The sequence below is a fragment of the Colobus angolensis genome, unplaced genomic scaffold (genome assembly GCF_000951035.1).
Source record: "Colobus angolensis palliatus isolate OR3802 unplaced genomic scaffold, Cang.pa_1.0 Scaffold292, whole genome shotgun sequence".
Taxonomy (NCBI): domain Eukaryota; kingdom Metazoa; phylum Chordata; class Mammalia; order Primates; family Cercopithecidae; genus Colobus; species Colobus angolensis.
This window is the reverse complement of record NW_012116177.1, coordinates 584,587-601,845: the sequence shown is the minus strand read 5'-3', so window position 1 is coordinate 601,845 and position 17,259 is coordinate 584,587. Positions and strand designations below refer to the sequence as shown.

Below are 17,259 nucleotides of genomic sequence, written 5' to 3'. Positions count from 1 at the left end.
TAGGAAGTAGTAACACAATGCTAAGTACTTGTGAATCTAAACACAGAAGAGGAAATGCATTGTGCTGTGATGTTAAGACGCCACTAGGCAATAGAAATTTTTCAGCTCAGTTATAATCTTAAGGGACCACCAACATATATATGGTCCGTCTTTGACCAAAACACTGTTATGGGGCATGTGACTGTATGTAATTTAAAGCTCCAAAGTCTGGCATCTGCATACAGATGCCTTAGTAGCAAGGCCTACTTGCTATTACTGGTCAAATGCCTTAGTAGCAAGACCTACTGTGCTTTTCACTGCCTGAACCTAACCCATGTTTCCAGTCTCCTCTCCCAGCACTTGTCATGTACCCCTTGTCATGTATCTCACACTGAAGACATCCTAGGAAAAGCCTTGCCCCACCCTCTTCCGCTTGGTCAAACCCAGAGGTGAAATAGGTCTCCTCAGCATAAGGGTTAGCCCAGCGGCCGGACACTTTGCAGCTTCTGATTTCAATCCTTTCAAGCCTCAGCTATTCTTGCCACTTTGGCAGCCAGGATCTAGAGACACCTCTTAAACCTTGTAATTAATCCTTCTCCCTATGTATCCTCCCCCACAACCTATTTTTGTTGTTGTTGTTGTTGTTATTATTGTAAATCATCTGGAGTGGATTTTGCTTCTGCTTCCAAAAATCTTTGACTAAGATAGGGCTCAGAAGTTTCCTCTCTGACACCTTCTCTGACTTCTCCTGTCAGCGTTAGCCATTCATTCCCTTCTTCTTCCTAGGGCAACCCTTAGACCTTCATTATAGAGTTGATCCCACCCTAGTGGCATTGTTGCTGTACATGCTACTTTCCTTCCCCAGCGGGCTCTTTTGCTCACTTCCTCCAGACAAGATCAGCCTATCTTGCTCAGATGTAGCCCAAGCACCATACACAGAGCCAGAATATAATATATGTTGCATAAATATTGGTTCAATTAATAAATGAATGAATTATGCCTCTTTAGAGTCCCTAACAAAGTATGTCACACAAAGTAGAGACATAAGCGGATGAATGGATGGCTTCCTGGTTTTTAAATAATTAAATGATTATTTAGCTTCTCTCCTTAGATTTGTAAAATTGACAACTACTTTCTCTCTTAATTTCAGTGACAGACATATCATCCACCCATCCATCCATCCTTCCATCCATTCATTCATCTGTTCTCCCTCCTACCCTCCATCCGTCAATCCATCCATCTAAAAGATCTTTTAAAAATCCTTTCTCTTACAGGCACAGACTAAAATGAACCCTAGGTTCCCAAAAATGGTTAAATAAGCTCTTAACACCTTTTTCTGTAGAAAATGTTTTATTTTATCATTAGCTCTGATGTATTATCATCTGTTCATTTTCATTTCTAAAAGCTTTCCTCTGCTTTGTCATCAGTATCAGTTGTTTATTTAATATAATCTATATTATGAATTTAAATATAATTCTTAATATAACAGAGAAACATTTAAACAACAAAATACAATATTAATACAGAACTCTCAAATAAAATTTTATAAAGCATTTTTTAATTTAAAAAATAAGTTTCAATGACAGATTTATAACATTTTTAGGTAAGCTCTTGTTCTGTGGTAGCCTATTAACTAGTTTGTAATATTAAGAATTATGTAGCAATTATGTACTATCATTTAGAAGTAAAAATTATGCTAATATGTGTGATATTCAAATGTAAATATTGAAAACTGTTGCAACCCCACACATACACTTCTACAGCCTTTACTAGAATCATGGCTTTTTCATCAGTCATGCTAATTTCCATAATTACCTGCTGTTCATTGTATGTGTTCAATGTGAAGAGTGGCTTTTGAAGAATAAATTCTTCTTCAATTTCAATGCCCATCCTAGCTTTCGATGCCATTGTATCTGACATCATTCTAACAGGATCAAATTGAGCAACAACAGCAACCTAAAAATGAGAAAGCATGGCTACTTGGAACAAGGTACAAACTAAATATTTCTGGGCAACATTATTGATGTTTAATGCCCATTAAAGTTAGAAATTTTATTAAAGGTAAAGCCTGGGAGAAAAGGGCAGAAAAAAGTATTAATTGGCCAATCCTAGAGATCCACAAAGGAGTTAACACAAAACAAGACAATACATATAAGACAAAATATTAAAATGCTATGGCATATAGTTATTTGCTAATGATTGAATAATTATAATTAATTTCAGATAATAATTTATCTTTCTTATATGAAGTCACAGGAAATCCTCGTAAAGAAAACCTTACATATTCAACCAACTTGAAAGTCATAGAAAGTAAAAAAAAAAAAATCCACTTTTTAACCATTAGCAATTTATGGTTATAGCAACAACCCCATGAAGTTTTCTAGGATGTTTAATCTGATTGACCTGGATCTAGAGCATATAATTAATGGATCAAGTCAAGTGTGTTGGCATTAGTGAGCAAGGTGGGTGAATTTCCTTTGTAACAGGCAACTAGATTTCTAGGGACTGCTATAAACCATTGTCCTCCTTCTACTGAAAAATTGCAAAGTCATTTTAACCCAAATGCCCTTGTCTTTTATAATTCAAACCTGCATCTTAATGAAAAGAAGTCACTAATTTTGTAAATGATATGCACCATTAGTAACACCTGCCTATTAATTCTGAAAATCAAGAATTAGCATGAAGAAAGTGGCATTCTTAATGCCATTTAAAGACTGTAATAAAATAACTGAGGGTTGAACATGCTTTAATTATTTTAGGTTTGCTAGCTAAAATAGCTTCCATCACAGTTCTAAATACTGATTAGAAATAAGACATAACAGCTATTTCCTCTTTCGAAGCATTCACAGATGGAAAGAATTCTAATCACATAGACTCTGTAGTTATCAAAGTTATGTTTTGAACAAGAATGTGTTTAGTAATAGTGACATTAATCTTGCGCCCAGAAGGCCATGGTATAGAAATATTTGCTAATGGTTGTAGGATCCAGGATTACCAGGACTTACATTCCTATGCTTTACATTTATCTTTATAATTTTTTTATCAAAGAAAATGATGATATAATAGTTGTATGCATTTACACCACATCTACACCATCTCATTTAGCTAGAATTTCTTGGTTTGAATCAGTATAACATTTACTAGCTATGTGACTTTGAGGAAGGCACCTAACCTTTGTGTCTGCTCTGTTTCCTCTCCTATAAAATGGGGATATTAATACTGGCCACATCATAAAGTTGTTATAGAAATTAAAGTAACACCTAACAGCATTTAGAAGAGGGCTTTACACTTAGTCAATAATAAATTTGAACTCACATTATTGCAAATCTATAAGGCAGATACTATTATTCCCATTTTTCAGATGAGGAAATAAAGTTTACGGAGGTTAAGTAAATGACCTGTTTCCAGTGCTAGTGAGTACAGAACCAGCTTGTACCAGGCTGGAAAGAGGCCAAGTTCTTATCCATGATTCTGTGTTCCCTCCAGCAACATAGGAGGGAACCAAGTAGTCCTTTCCTATTAGCTGGGAAACGGTGTCAATGAAGATTTTAGAGATTTTGAGTTGAAACAACCACTTCAAGTTCAAAACTCTGAAAAACTACCAAGTAAAACTATCACATTTCCCAAGTTCTCAAATTCTCACCCTTGCCATCTACCATCCATTTTCATCTGCTTTTGCTTACTTTCACTAGGCAAAGTGATGGGAGGCTTTTATTTCTCCACAACATAGATATTTTCTAAAAAGTAATTTTTAACACATTTGTTGACTGTGGAATGTTTCCAAAGGGAGGCTCCTATGCCAAAGAAGATTATCTTGCTCGAGCTCCACCAGGTTTTTTGAGGACAGTAAAATTCGTAGACTAGATGTAGAGCCTCACTGTTGTAAATGGATACTATCCAGCTAATAAACTCTAGGTGATATGATATACTTAAATATTGGGAGAGCTTTTTAAAAGGTGATGATAAAGTTCTTTCAATACACTGAGAAACTGGAAATGGTTCAATATGATTTAATTGCTCCTAGGAATGAACAGCAGTATCCCAATTTGGAAAAGTTACATTTTATATAGCAGATGCCATGAACTAAGCCCCAGTAAGAATGCTATTAAGAGCACTTAGAAACATTTTTTTTTCAAAACCACCCATGAAAATTTCCAAATGAAAAACACCTGTTTCCTAAAGGCTTCTAGCTGCCTCGCTCTCTCTTTGTCTTCATGAGCTTCTTGAAGGGCCGCTTTCTTTTTCTCCATCAAACGCCTTTCCAATAATTCTTTTCTATATTTAACCCTTAAAAAATAACACAGAAGGAAGTTGTAGAAGCATCATAATAATATTGGAGATTATACGGAAAACAGCATAGGGGCAGAACACATCTCAGAGGTGACATCACTGTCACATTTTGTTTTTACTTGTTTTTTTAATTGATTTCTCATGTCCAAACCAATAAAAAACATTTGTATAAAATACAATTCATAGTATTTTTTTTTTTTGAGACGGAGTCTTGCTGTGCTGCCAGGCTTGAGTGCAGAGGCACGATCTTGTCTCACTGCAACCTCTGCGTCCCGGGTTCAAGCGATTCTCCTGCCTCAGCCTCCCGAATAGGTGGGATTACAGGCGCCTGCCACCACACCCAGCTAACTTTTTGTATTTTTAGTAGAGAGGGGGTTTCACTACATTGGCCAGAATGGTCTCAATCTCCTGACCTCGTGATCTGCCTGCATTGGCCTCCCAAAGTGCTGAGATTACAGGAATTCATAGTAATTCTAAAAACAACCAGAGAAATGCAGGAAAATGTGGGAGTAAAATTCAGTTCATCTCATTCCTCACAGAAATCACTTTATTAACTCTCAAAGTACCCACTGGCTGCCTTGGCTCCGGCTAACCTGCCCTGAGAGGTGACTGGCTCACTTTCAAGTGAGCTCTTATCATGGTCTCCCAATGAGAAGTTTTAGCACACCTTGAGTTGTTAGAAAGTTTACATTACTGATTAAATATACAAATTTTTAGAAGGAAAAGTAAAATAAGCTACTATAATAATGTCTAAATTATTTTACTTACTAGAACTTAAACTTTACATATGTTGTCATCTACATTCTCACTTTCTGAGTAGGTGCATACGTGTGTTAAGCAAGTTTTAAAATTGCACTTTGACATCTGTAGATGGCAGCAAAAACATGACTTTCCCTTAGCATTCTATTTCCAACCCCCTTGAAATCATCAGCTATTAAAATATGACACACTTAAACACCAGCTTAAAGCCCTGTGCATGTTGGCCCTCCTCTGCTGCCTTTTTTGGGTAGCTTCCCTTGCCATCTTCTTGCCCAAGCTATTCTTCTACTGAATTACAGAGATGGAATTCATCCTTTCAAAAGAGTAGGCACCTGGGTTCTCAGGGGAGCATTAGCTCTCCACCTTTGCCTTCCATCATTGACAGTTTAGATTTAGCTTTCTCTGTGGCATCAGTCACAAATGTCCTTTACCCTTAGTGTGCACACCTGCATTTTCCAAGGTGGAGACACCTTCGCTAGACCTTTTACATTCTGGATTCTGATATTTACTGCGTGTTCACCATGCATCAGGTCTTGTGATAAGTGCTTTACATGTTTTAGCTCATTTAGACCTCATAACAATCATATGCTGGGGTGCCATTTTAAGATTCTATTTTATGGATATAAAGAAAGAGAAGCATAGACGTGATCTTAAGAGACGTGCAAATAAGAGCCACTGAGAATTTGAAGAAAGGTGAGATGACCAATCACTGCATTATGGGAGGGGCTGGCGAAACTTAGCAAGAGCTTCATGGAGGAGGCAGTATCTGAGCAGGGTCTTGAGGATTAGGATTCCAGGCAGAGACAGCAAGTGCAGGGTTGGTATCTAGGAGTGGCCCTCACTTGCGTTGACCTAGTCATGGAGGCCACGAGAGGGGAAGAGCTCAGGGTGGCAAGAAGAGAACAAGTGAATGATGAGTGACAGAGAAGCCCAGGCAAGCACTGGTGGCTGAGGCTGGTGGCCACAGGGTTCCCTTAGGAAGACATGCTCCTGGGGGGGAACACCCTAGAAACAGGTTGCTCATGAGGCTGTCATCAGAGGAAAGGCACAGGAGAGGAAAGGAGGGAAACAGAAACATAAAGTGGATCCCTGTGGAATACAAAACCCAGAATGGGATTTAGAAGGAAAATCCTAATCTCCTTTGATGACCATGAGTGTTCTTGACAAAATCAGGAGTCAATATAGTCAAGACACAAGGATTAAAGAGCCCACAGACCAGAATGTTCCCTTTCACGCCTCCATGTCATGGAAAGCTCTATTTCTCATTCTCTCCACTTTCACTAAGGCATGACATGACACAACCTCCCTAGTGAGGTTCTACTCAATTTAAGCACTGAGTACAAGCTAAGTGAACTACTGTGAAGGTTCAATTAAAAAAGACCCTGGGATTTGACAATTACCATATGCTAATTCTCAGAACTTTGGAAAGTTTCTCTTCCTTTGGGATATATAGGTTGCTTTGTCTGCAACAAAGTTTTTGTCTGCTTTGTGGAAAAGTAACAGTTGTTACAGTCAGGGGAGCTTGACTAGTGAGGAAGAAATTGCAAATGAGAGAAAGGCATTTGTACTTGTGTGGTAGAGAAGGCTGACTCATCGTTTACTCTTTCATTCATGTAACAGATATTTGTTGAGCACCTGCCACGCATCAAGGGCTGTGTTAGGCGCTGGTGATACAACGTCAACATGGAGACATGCTCCTGTCCTGGAAGAACTGACAATCCAATGTAGATACAATGACCCAGGCAATTATGATACAGGGTAGCTTGTGCTCTGATGGGACAATGGGGCAGAGACCATGGGAAAGACAGCTTTGCCACACTTGGGGCTTTCAGGGCAGTATCTATAATAGGAGGAAGTACTCTGAATTTAAGATACAAAGAAGGAGCAGGAATGCACCAGGAGGGGAGAGAATAGAAAGAATGATTCAGACAAAAAAGTAACATTTGAAGGCCCATAGGTGAGAGTGAGCAGGTATGTTTGAAGAACTAAAAGAAATTCAGAATAACAAAAAATGAACAAAATAAAGTGCTGGGGACCAAGAATTGAAGGTAGAGAAGCAAGAGGGTCTGGACTGTGAGGGCTTTGAAAGCATGAGGGCTTTTTATCAGGGAGAAATATCTGCTGTGATATGGAGGATGGGTTGTCGAGAGGCAAGACTAGAGATGAGCAATCCAGATGGGAGTGGAAGGCTTCCTGATCTAGGATGGGGGAAGAGTACTCATAGGAGGTTGGGAAAAGATAGGGATTTAAAGGACATGTAGAAAATAAAAATCAATAGAAAGTTTTCATTTATTTTATGGGAGAGGCAAAGAGATAGAGGAAGTTTTCTGTCTTACACAGTGAACAGTGGTGTTCCTCCCTAAGACTGGGAAGTTACGTTAGAAACAGGGAAGTGAAGGAATTAAGTTCAGTTTGAACACAGACCGGTCCTCACAAGATCTGGGCTGGAGAAATACATGGGGAGTCTTTACCAGTAGAACGGAATTGAAGCCACAAGGCAGATGCCATCATCTAAAAAGAGTGTAGAATAAGATGAGAGGTAGGCCTGGGATTGATTCCTAAGGAAACAACACTTAGGAAAGGGACAGAAGGCGAGGAAATCATTTAGGGAAATGAGGAGGATAAGTGGTCTAAGACATTAGGGAAAATGGGGTCAACAACATCAAATGCTATAGAAAGATCAATTCTAGTGCAAAATAATTATTGGGATAAACAACAGGGAGTCGTTGTTGACCTTGGCAAGAACATCCTGCAGAGGTGGATGAGGTAAGGTGAGGCAGTAAGAGAGGGTGTGGAGATAAGCAAGTCCTGCAGCAACACTGATGCTAATGGAGAGGGGAGAGACAAGGGGGAGATGGAGGGTGCACAGAGCCGACCACAGTTGCATTGGCTCCAAAGTGATGATCAAGGTTACTCTGACTGCCTCAAGGATTGGCCATGAAAAAATTTCAGGACTTAGGAGACACACTCAATTTCTTCATTTTTACAGATGCTATAGTTTAAACTCAAATAATACTTTACTTTAAAAAGGAGAAACTCTTGGTGCTTCTTTCTTCTACTCTCGATAGAAAATTTTCTTTGCCTAAAGAGAAGTGATGCAGAAAAACTCCTGGGAGAAAGCCAAATACATATTCATGGGGAAATAAAATAGCAACACAGTAAAGTCAATCATTTGGAAAATTTTCCACATAAATACTTTTAGCCATTTGAGGTAGCAGATTTTCTCCAAATTAAACTGTTGCTATGAAAGTCAATGTCAGGAAGTGGCTAAACTCAATAGTTTTTAAGTTGTGCACTGAATTCCCAAACAGAAACCTTTTTGGGTTCATTTCTCAGTCTATTATATGCTCCCTGAGTCTACAAAGGTTGAAAGTGCTGCAAAAGAGGCATTTTCAACTTCTCTTGGGGGAGGAGAAGCATCATATTGTTCAAAAGTAACAGCTGCTGCAGAATCGGGCACAGCACTAACAATAATCTGGAAAGGATTTTATTTAAGCCTCCAGGCCTGAGTGTAGTTGAAGGGACAGTATGCTTTCATGTAGAAATGGAGAATTTATGTGTCATTTATGAGACTTTTTAATGTGTGCACTGCACTCTAAGAAATAAGTACACAAATGCAAGTGTTTGGAAACACCTTGATCTGTAGTAACAGCTTCCCTGAAACTTCAGTAAGAACCGGGCAAAATAATAAGTACTAAATCTTGACCTCCCTTTTATCTGGAGTTGCAGCTAACTTTCCTCTCAAAAGACGCTACAGCCACCAAGGGGGAGAAAGACTTCTGACAAATGGTCAATAGTGGCAAGTTCTACAATTTAAAACAAACAAATGAAAAACTTAAGCAATAAAACAGAGCATAAAGACATATCTTTTTTTTTTTTTGAGACGGAGTCTCACTCTGTTGCCCAGGCTGGAGTGCAGTGGCCGGATCTCAGCTCACTGCAAGCTCCGCCTCTCCAGTTTACGCCATTCTCCTGCCTCAGCCTCCCGAGTAGCTGGGACTACAGGCACCTGCCATCTCGCCCGGCTAGTTTTTTGTATTTTTTTTGTTTTAGTAGAGACGGGGTTTCACCGTGTTAGCCAGGATGGTCTCGATCTCCTGACCTCCTGATCCGCCCGTCTCGGCCTCCCAAAGTGCTGGGATTACAGGCTTGAGCCACCGTGCCCGGCCAAAGACATATCTTAATTAGAGTCTCTAACTAGTATGGAACTCCCCCCACCACCTAACATTTCAGGCAAGTAATTTGCCCTACTGAATTAAAGGCAGTTTATAAACAAACTTGCTACTTAGTGTTTAAGTCATGTGGCTTAGTCAATATGGAACAAGAAATCTTTAAACAGGCACATGCCGGAGGTGCTACTATCAGGTGTTTCAGCGGCAGCATCATGGGGAACCTCTTTCTGCCTGTTGGGAAATTCATTTTTGGCTCAGATTTTACTCAGGAGGTTGTTCTTCCCACCAGGCAGAGGGGACCCCTCCATTAACCATAGGGCACCCCAACAGGGAAGAATGTGCAGATCAAAGCAGGCAGGCCAGGTGCTGACATGTCTCAAGTGGAAGGGAGAAGTCTGCCCCGACAAAAGAATGGAAATTGCACAGGCAGACATTCACACTGAAAGGCATCACCCCTCTAACCACACGGGCTGGGAGTCTCTACTCAGTGGGGATTCTGGCTAGGGACATAAGCAAAGACCAATTTCTGCAAACAAGAATGTGAATCCTGACACAAGACAGTGACATCCTGGTACAGATTGGCATGAGGCAAGAACAAAGAAAACTCACAGCGTCTCTGCAGAACCAGAAAAGATGAACCCATGCCAGCCCCAAACATAGACCATTGTTTCAGCTCAGAGAACTTCCTGGATCCTTTGTGAAGCTATTGGAACCCTATCTTTTAATTGATTAATTAGTTAAATTAGTCAACTACTATGTGCCAAGCACTGTTCTAGGTGCTCAGGTTATAATAGTGGGGGGAAATAAAACAGAGGAAAAAAGTCTCTGCTCTGTTGAGTTTTACATAATTTGTGGTCTGTTATGTATAAGCATGCCTAAATGAACACTGTAGTAAAACAAAATTGTTCTTAATAAATTGTTTTTGAATTTATTCACAAATTTCCAAATTAGAGAGCCCCTTCTCAGATTGCTACAGAATCATGGTTCTCAATCACTGAAACTTGCAAAATGACCTGCAATGTCAAGGCTTCACCCCAGAATAATTACATTGGAATCTAGTAGTCAGGCCCAAGTACTGTATTTTGTTGAAAGTTCCACTACATGATTCTAATGAGCAGCCTGGGATGAGAACCAATGCTACATAGCCTGGTGATTCTCAAACGAGCGTACATCAGAATCACCTGCGTGGCTGGTTAACTCTCAGACTTCTGGGTCAGCTCCAAAGTTTCTGATTCAATAGTTGTGAAGTGGAGCCTCCAAATCTACATTTCTGACAAGTTTCCAGGTGATGCTGATTGTGCTGGTCTGGGGACCACACTTTGAGAACTACAGCATAGATAAATATACAGATTAAAAGGACTCTACCTGACTATTGTTATCAAGACAAAATCAGATACAAATTATTACCTAGACAGGGCTTATTTCTGTTTGCCTGTGCTAAACATTGCAGTTATATGCCTCAGGACTATTCTAAACTAGAAATTCTTGCTTGGTACTATTGACATTCCAGAGCAGGACCTTTCAACTCTGTTCTTTCCCAGACCCTACGGCCCTGACACACATGGATGACAGATTCCTTCAGAGACCAGAGCCTTCTCAGGCTTGGATAAATGCTGGTGATGGGCAGCTGCAACAATGGCTATTACTGAACCTGTCTTTCCCTCTGATGGACAAAACACTGGCGTATCCTGATGACAGATGAAAACCTCGGGCTAGTGGCCAATATTTAAAGAGTCTATTCAGTAAAATCAAAGGAAGAGGAAATAACTCGAAGGCATCTCAGCCTTGAAAAAGAGGTATGAACCACTTTCTTTGAGAATCATTTTGACAGCTCCAAGGGTTGGATATTTTATCACAATGGAAGCAAAAACCTATAAATAAGGGTACATTTTCCTGTTGATTTTAATCAGTTCTAAGCCTGCTGTTTGAGTTCAGGTGAGCTGGACGTGAGAGATACAAACAAGGACTTCAGTCTGGGAGTTCAATGTTGAAAGCAGGACAAGCTGTGAAGAGAGAGACATTGGAAGAATGTTGCAAATATCATATTAGCCCGTTCCCCAAACTAATCCAAAAAACTATTTCTGCCACAACTTATTTCTTCTTCTTTTTTTGAACCATTCCTAACCCTTTCTACCTGACTTTCTGTAATCCTTTTATATCTTTACATATCTTCAACATTTTCCTCAACTACTCCTTTCCAATAACATTCCAAGTGGGGCTCATTATTTGTAGAGAATTTAAAAATAATAAACTGACAAAAATCCTTTTTAAAAAAATCACCATGCCCCAATAGTCTAAATAATGTTAGTGATAAAATACTTCCTCCACTGGAACACGCAGCCCCACCTGACCCCATTCTCAGTCACTGCTTTCAGTGATTTGCCTTAATTGAAAACCAGTGCTTCCCAGGTGCCACTACTTTTATTGCAACCTCTTAAAATAGAAGGTACCTGCAGAGAGGAGGCTGAGTTTTTCTGGCTCCTCAGTGACAATTCCAGAAAGTTTTACACATTGACTTTGGGATGATACCATCCTATCTGTACTATGGTTCTTGGAATTAACTACTGGCTGGCTGGGTCAGTGTCCAATATTTACTCAACTCTGCCCACACAATCTCTTGATATCCAGCACCATTAACTCCATCCCTACTTTAACAATCTTTTCCTTAGACCGAACTTGGAGTTGTCATCACCTAGAACTGTTCCCCTGCCAAAACCTTAAACTGGGGAATCCCATTATATGACTCCAAGGTCTCCAAGGTCTGGGGTCATGGCATAGACTTAGAAAGGCTGTATGCTGCACAAGTCTAGGAAGTGTCATTCACATGGATTGCCTGTCACCCTCCTTCTGACACTGTCACTCATTTAACCTTACTCAGTCTGTGACTTGAGCTTAGCAAGATTTCCATTGTTCAATGATATTTATTAACTTAAATTAATAACCAACCACCTTCCATGGTTACTTTTCCTCTACATATAAACTTATTCAAATAGGGTGGAGGGATGTACCTCTCAACTCTGGCTCCCTTTTCAGATACCATCTTTTTTCTTTCATTACTTTTACTGCAAAATTTCTTAACTGAGGAAGTCATACTTTCCATCTCCAGCTCTTCACTTCTCATTTATTAACTTAAATATCATTGAACAATGGAAATCTTGCTAGGTACCAGGTTAGGCCTTCCCTCTTGAAATGTTCTTTCTAGTTTTTGCCTTTTCACCCAGGCTACAAGAACCAATCAAGCTTTATCTCATTCTCTCCCCAGCTTTGGAGCCCTGGGTCTATCTCTTCAAAGGCATTGTCAATAGTATCCTTTAATTATCTTGCTTTTTTTTTTTTCTCATCTACCCTGCCAATATCCAGCTCTAATTCTTTGTTGAAATTATTATACTCTAATGAAGTTGAACCGTAACTGGACATTCAACACTACTCCAGAATTATTTATTTTCTCCCCAGCTGCTTGATGTTCTCCTTGAATTTCTACATCATGGCTAACTCTCCCTCTTAGTAGAGAACCTCACCTGCTCCACTGAAAAGAGCATTCATTTTCTCAACATGCTTTGCCCACTTCCAGCCTTGTCAAAACTCAACTTCATTCATCCTTTCCTCCTTAAATCTGGGCTCTTAATCACATAAACCTAGTTGCTGCTAGGATCTTGCTCCAGAAGTAAACTTCTTTCTTTCTTAATTCTTCAGTCTCTCTCTCTCTCTCTAACCAACCACCTTCCATGGTTCTTTTTCCTCTACGTATAAATGTATTCAAATGGGGTGGAGGGATGTATCTCTCAACTCTGGCTCCTTTTCAGGTACCACCTTTTTTCTTTCATTCCTTTTACTGCAAAATTTCTTAACTGAGGAAGTCATACTTTCTGCCTCCAGCTCTTCACTTCTCATTTAGTCCGAACAATCCTGCAGTCTGGCCTCTTTCCACTCCACTCTATGGAAACCACTTTCCCCAATAACACCAGTGACTCAAAATTGCAAAATCAGAGCTGTCTTTCAGAGCTCCTTCAATGTGACCTGTCTGCAATGCCTGGTACTGATGATACCTTCTTCTTGGAATATGCTTCCTATCTCTTGCACTGCTTTCTCTCCATTCCTTTTTACCAGCTTCTCCTCATCTGTCTACCCAAAGTTCCAACATGAATCCTCTTCTTTTCTCAATTTAAAAACTAATTCTGAGAAATCTGACTCCAACTACAATCAGTGCACAAATATCTGTAGCCTCCACCTCCCTCAAAGTCCCAGATCCTTTGAGCTTTTATTTGTTCTTTATGTACGTTCAGGGTTACCCTCAAACAAATTTCTCAAGTGTAACTATATTACATTGCTGGTTAAATGAAGAACTGCTGCTTTAAGGGCATCTGAGTTGGGTATAAGGTTGACATCTTCTTGTGCAAAGTTAGGAACGAACCTGATGACACATCTAAATAGAAAGACAGATGGCCTCCTTACATGCTGTTAGAGATGAGCCACTATGGTACCCTGGGTACCATGGACAGAGCTAAGATTATGTCTGGTCAGTTATTTGGGGTTCACTCCAATCCAAAAGCAGACAATCAAGCTCCCAATGTTTAATGTCTTATAACATGGCTGCAACAATTTTAGCCTGAAATATTTATAGAGGAGTTGGTTATTTCAGCTACTTAAAAACCTAAGGAAAGCACTCATAAAATATGTAACTTTGAGCAATAGAACTTCCTGGGGCCAAGAAAATCATGTATATGCTTAAACAACTGATTGCGGTGACTCCACACTTGCGATTATTAGCTATAAACCACTTTATATAACCTAAAAATAATGACTTTGATATTAGAATAGTTTTTTAATATGTGTCTTCTTTCTAGCAGTAATGAGATACCAGAGCCAACTGCCTATTATGGACACATCTAGATTTTAATCATTAAATCAGTACTGGGAAAACTGGCTAACTATATGCAGAAGAACAAAATGGGACCCCTACCTCTCACCATATATAAAAATTAACTCAAGATGGATTAAAAGCTTAAGAATAAGAAATCAAGCTATAAAAATCACAGAAGAAAATCTAGGAAATAATTTTCTATACATTGGCCTAGGCAAAGCATTTATGACTAAGTCTTCTAAAAATGCAACAAAAATAAAAATTGACAAAGTAGGACCTAATTAAACTAAAGAGCTTCTGTGCAGCAAAAGAAACTCTCAACAGATTGAACAGACAACATACAGAATGGGAGAAAACATTTGCAAACCAAGTATCTGACAAGGGACTAATATCCAGAATCTATAAGGAACTTAAGTCAACAAGAAAAAGAAACAACCCCATTAAAAAGTAGGCAAAGGACATCAACAGATACTTCTCAAAAGAAGACATAGAAGAGGCCAAGAAACATCACTAATCACCAGAGAGATGCAAAACAAAACCACAGTGAGATACCAGCTCACACAGGTCAGAGTGGCTATAATTAAAAAGTATAAAACAAAAATAACAGATATTGACAAGGCTGCAGAGAAAGGGAACACTTATACATTGTTGGTAGGAATGTAAACTAGTTCAGCCACTATGGAAAGTAGTTTGGAGATTTCTCAAATCTCAAATCTCCAACTGAAAAAAAAAAAAAAAAAAAAAAAAGTTTACCTAACTATGTAAAATACCTCTGCTCAGGAATTTGAAATGTCCAACTGAAAAAAAAAAAAAAAAAAGAATTACCATCTGACCCAGGAATCCCACTACTGGGAATTTATTACCCCTCAAAAAAATAAATAAATCATTCTTCCAAAAAGACAGCTGCACTCACATGTTTATTGCAACATGATTTACAATAGCAAAGACATGGAATCAACCCAGGTGCCCATCAATGGTGGACTGGAAAAAGAAAATGTGGTACATAACCTCCACGTAATACTATGCAGCTGTACAGAAGTATGAAACCGTATCGTTTGCAGCAACATGGATGCAGCTAGAGGTCATTATCCTAAGTGAATTTAATGCAGAAACAGAAAACCAAATACCACATGTTCTCACTTATAAGTGGGAGCTAAACATTGAGTACACATGGACACAAAGATGGGAACAATAAACACTGAGGATCCCAAAATGGGGGAGGGAGGGAGAGGGGCAACCGTTGGAAAACTACCTATTGAGTACTATATTCACTCCTTGGGCAATAGGATCATTAGAAGGCCAAACCTCAGCATCACACAATATACTCATGGAACAAACCTGCACAAGTACTCTCTGAATCTAAAATAAAATAAAATTAAGAAAAATATGTAAACCATAATGTGGTAGACAGCTTTTCCTTTTTTAATCCCTCTAGCGTTAACTTAGTAACTCCAACCCCCTTCTTTTGCAGAACTGCCCATTCTTGTTCTATGTAGGTCTGTTGAGGGCTCCATTCTGAGAACCACCCACCTCTTCTTGGTATTAGGATTTACATATGTCCAGATATGGTTAATGATAATACATTACAAGTATAACCACAGGGATTGGCCCTGAGTGAACACACGGCTTCAGCTTAGCCCGTTAGACTCTCTTCCTGGGATTTATATGCAGATACTGAACAAAAGCCTTCTCTTCTCTCTGAGGTCACTAAGCTAGAATGATATAATCAAGCTTGGAGCTGCTTACAGCCATGCCTCCTCTTCTTCCCACCTGCAGCCAGGCCCATAGAGGAAGTTCATATCCATGCAGAGACAGGTACTGAGTAAAGAGTTAGAAAGAGAATGAGAGGAATCTGAAGAGACCATTGGAGTCACTGAGGCAAGACTCATGCCCTGGATTCCCATTCTTGTAAATCAATTCATTCCCTTTTCTGCCTAAGCTAGTTTGAGTTAGGTTTTGTCAGCTGCTTCTGAAGATTCCTGACTAGTAGACATATCTTCTATGTGTAAGGAAATCTGTGTCTTTTTGTCCTCTATAACAAGAGGGCATGTATCTAGCTGTTCCAAAGGGTAATCAGTTCTTTTCCCAAATTGATGGTCCATGGAATGTTAATTACCCACAGGATGTTAACATGTATACCATAAAAATGTGTTCAAGTAAGTTTGGGAAATACTAAGATAAACAAAGTAAAATAAATTTGTTTATGGCAGGAGCTTTCAGAATATTTATAATAATATGGTGGAGTGCATTATGAATCTCTAAACGGAGGACTTGCTGTGCTTATTGCTCAGTTATCTGATAACAGACACCTTTTTCAATAGACCCAGTTTGGGAAATAACACTTGCCTTTCCATAAGCAAAGCAGGAATGGCCAATAAACAAACTGAACGGCATAGACACATAGACACTTCCTGCTTTGTATTAGAGTTTTTGTTTTCATGTCTTGTCTACTAGACTGTGCACTTCCTGAGTCTAGTGGCTGTGACTCAATCTCCTGTGTATCCCAAAGAATTAGCAGAGTGCCTAAAACACAGAAGATATGCACCAATAAATGAAAGAAACATCGAATAAATTAATGAAATTAAAAAGTGATGAAAAGCATTCCATTGAATATCCCAAGCTGTAGGTAAATAACGGGACACAGGAGTGGGCAAAATAAAAATTTAAGAATAAATTAAATATACATTATTCCTTTAAGCCTGTCTAATTAGTCAGTGAGTATGTCTTTGTAAGATATTTGATCATTTGAGAAGTTGGAAGAGAAGTTGAATTACTGGAGAACAAATCTAGTCTCTAGTTCCTTTTGAGAATAAGGAGCCAGGAATGCTAAAAGCCAAACTCAGGCATGACATCCACGACCATGACACAGACTTGCTAGGATCATGATTTTGGAGGGACAGCACAGGCAGAACTAATGTTGGCTTTCAGAAATTATTTATCATGAACTGAAATTTAAAAGGCCACTCAGGCACATCAGCATTTATTTGCCCAATTGCCTCCATACATTTATTTATTCAGCACATTTATACAAAGTGCCATATATGTAAATATGTAACAATCATATTTCTGCAAAACCAAAAACCCAGAGCAATTAGAAACACCTATCAAGTAGACAAAGGCAGAGCTTACATCTGGAGTTTGAATACTTACAGGCACCTGTCACTTGCCATCACATGAACTCACTAACAAGACATCTGC

General features: G+C 39.1%; 1 protein-coding gene and 1 long non-coding RNA gene across 4 annotated transcripts in view; one reads left to right on the top strand and one right to left on the bottom strand.

Annotated features, from left to right (window-relative positions):
* CCDC148 (coiled-coil domain containing 148) overlaps nt 1-17,259 on the bottom strand; it is a 274,146-nt gene that overhangs the window by 3,286 nt on the left and 253,601 nt on the right. For all 3 annotated transcript variants that reach the window (XM_011949186.1, XM_011949187.1, XM_011949185.1), the window contains 2 exons: nt 4,149-4,266; nt 1,795-1,935 (listed from right to left, as the gene is read on the bottom strand). In XM_011949186.1, coding sequence (XP_011804576.1) covers nt 1,795-1,935; nt 4,149-4,266 — 259 coding nt within the window. The remainder of the gene's footprint in view (nt 1-1,794; nt 1,936-4,148; nt 4,267-17,259) is intronic.
* LOC105516841 overlaps nt 1-17,259 on the top strand; it is a 70,390-nt gene that overhangs the window by 8,455 nt on the left and 44,676 nt on the right. Inside the window, exons 2-3 of the long non-coding RNA XR_001002552.1 lie at nt 1,875-1,969; nt 3,341-3,392. This is a non-coding gene — a long non-coding RNA (uncharacterized LOC105516841). The remainder of the gene's footprint in view (nt 1-1,874; nt 1,970-3,340; nt 3,393-17,259) is intronic.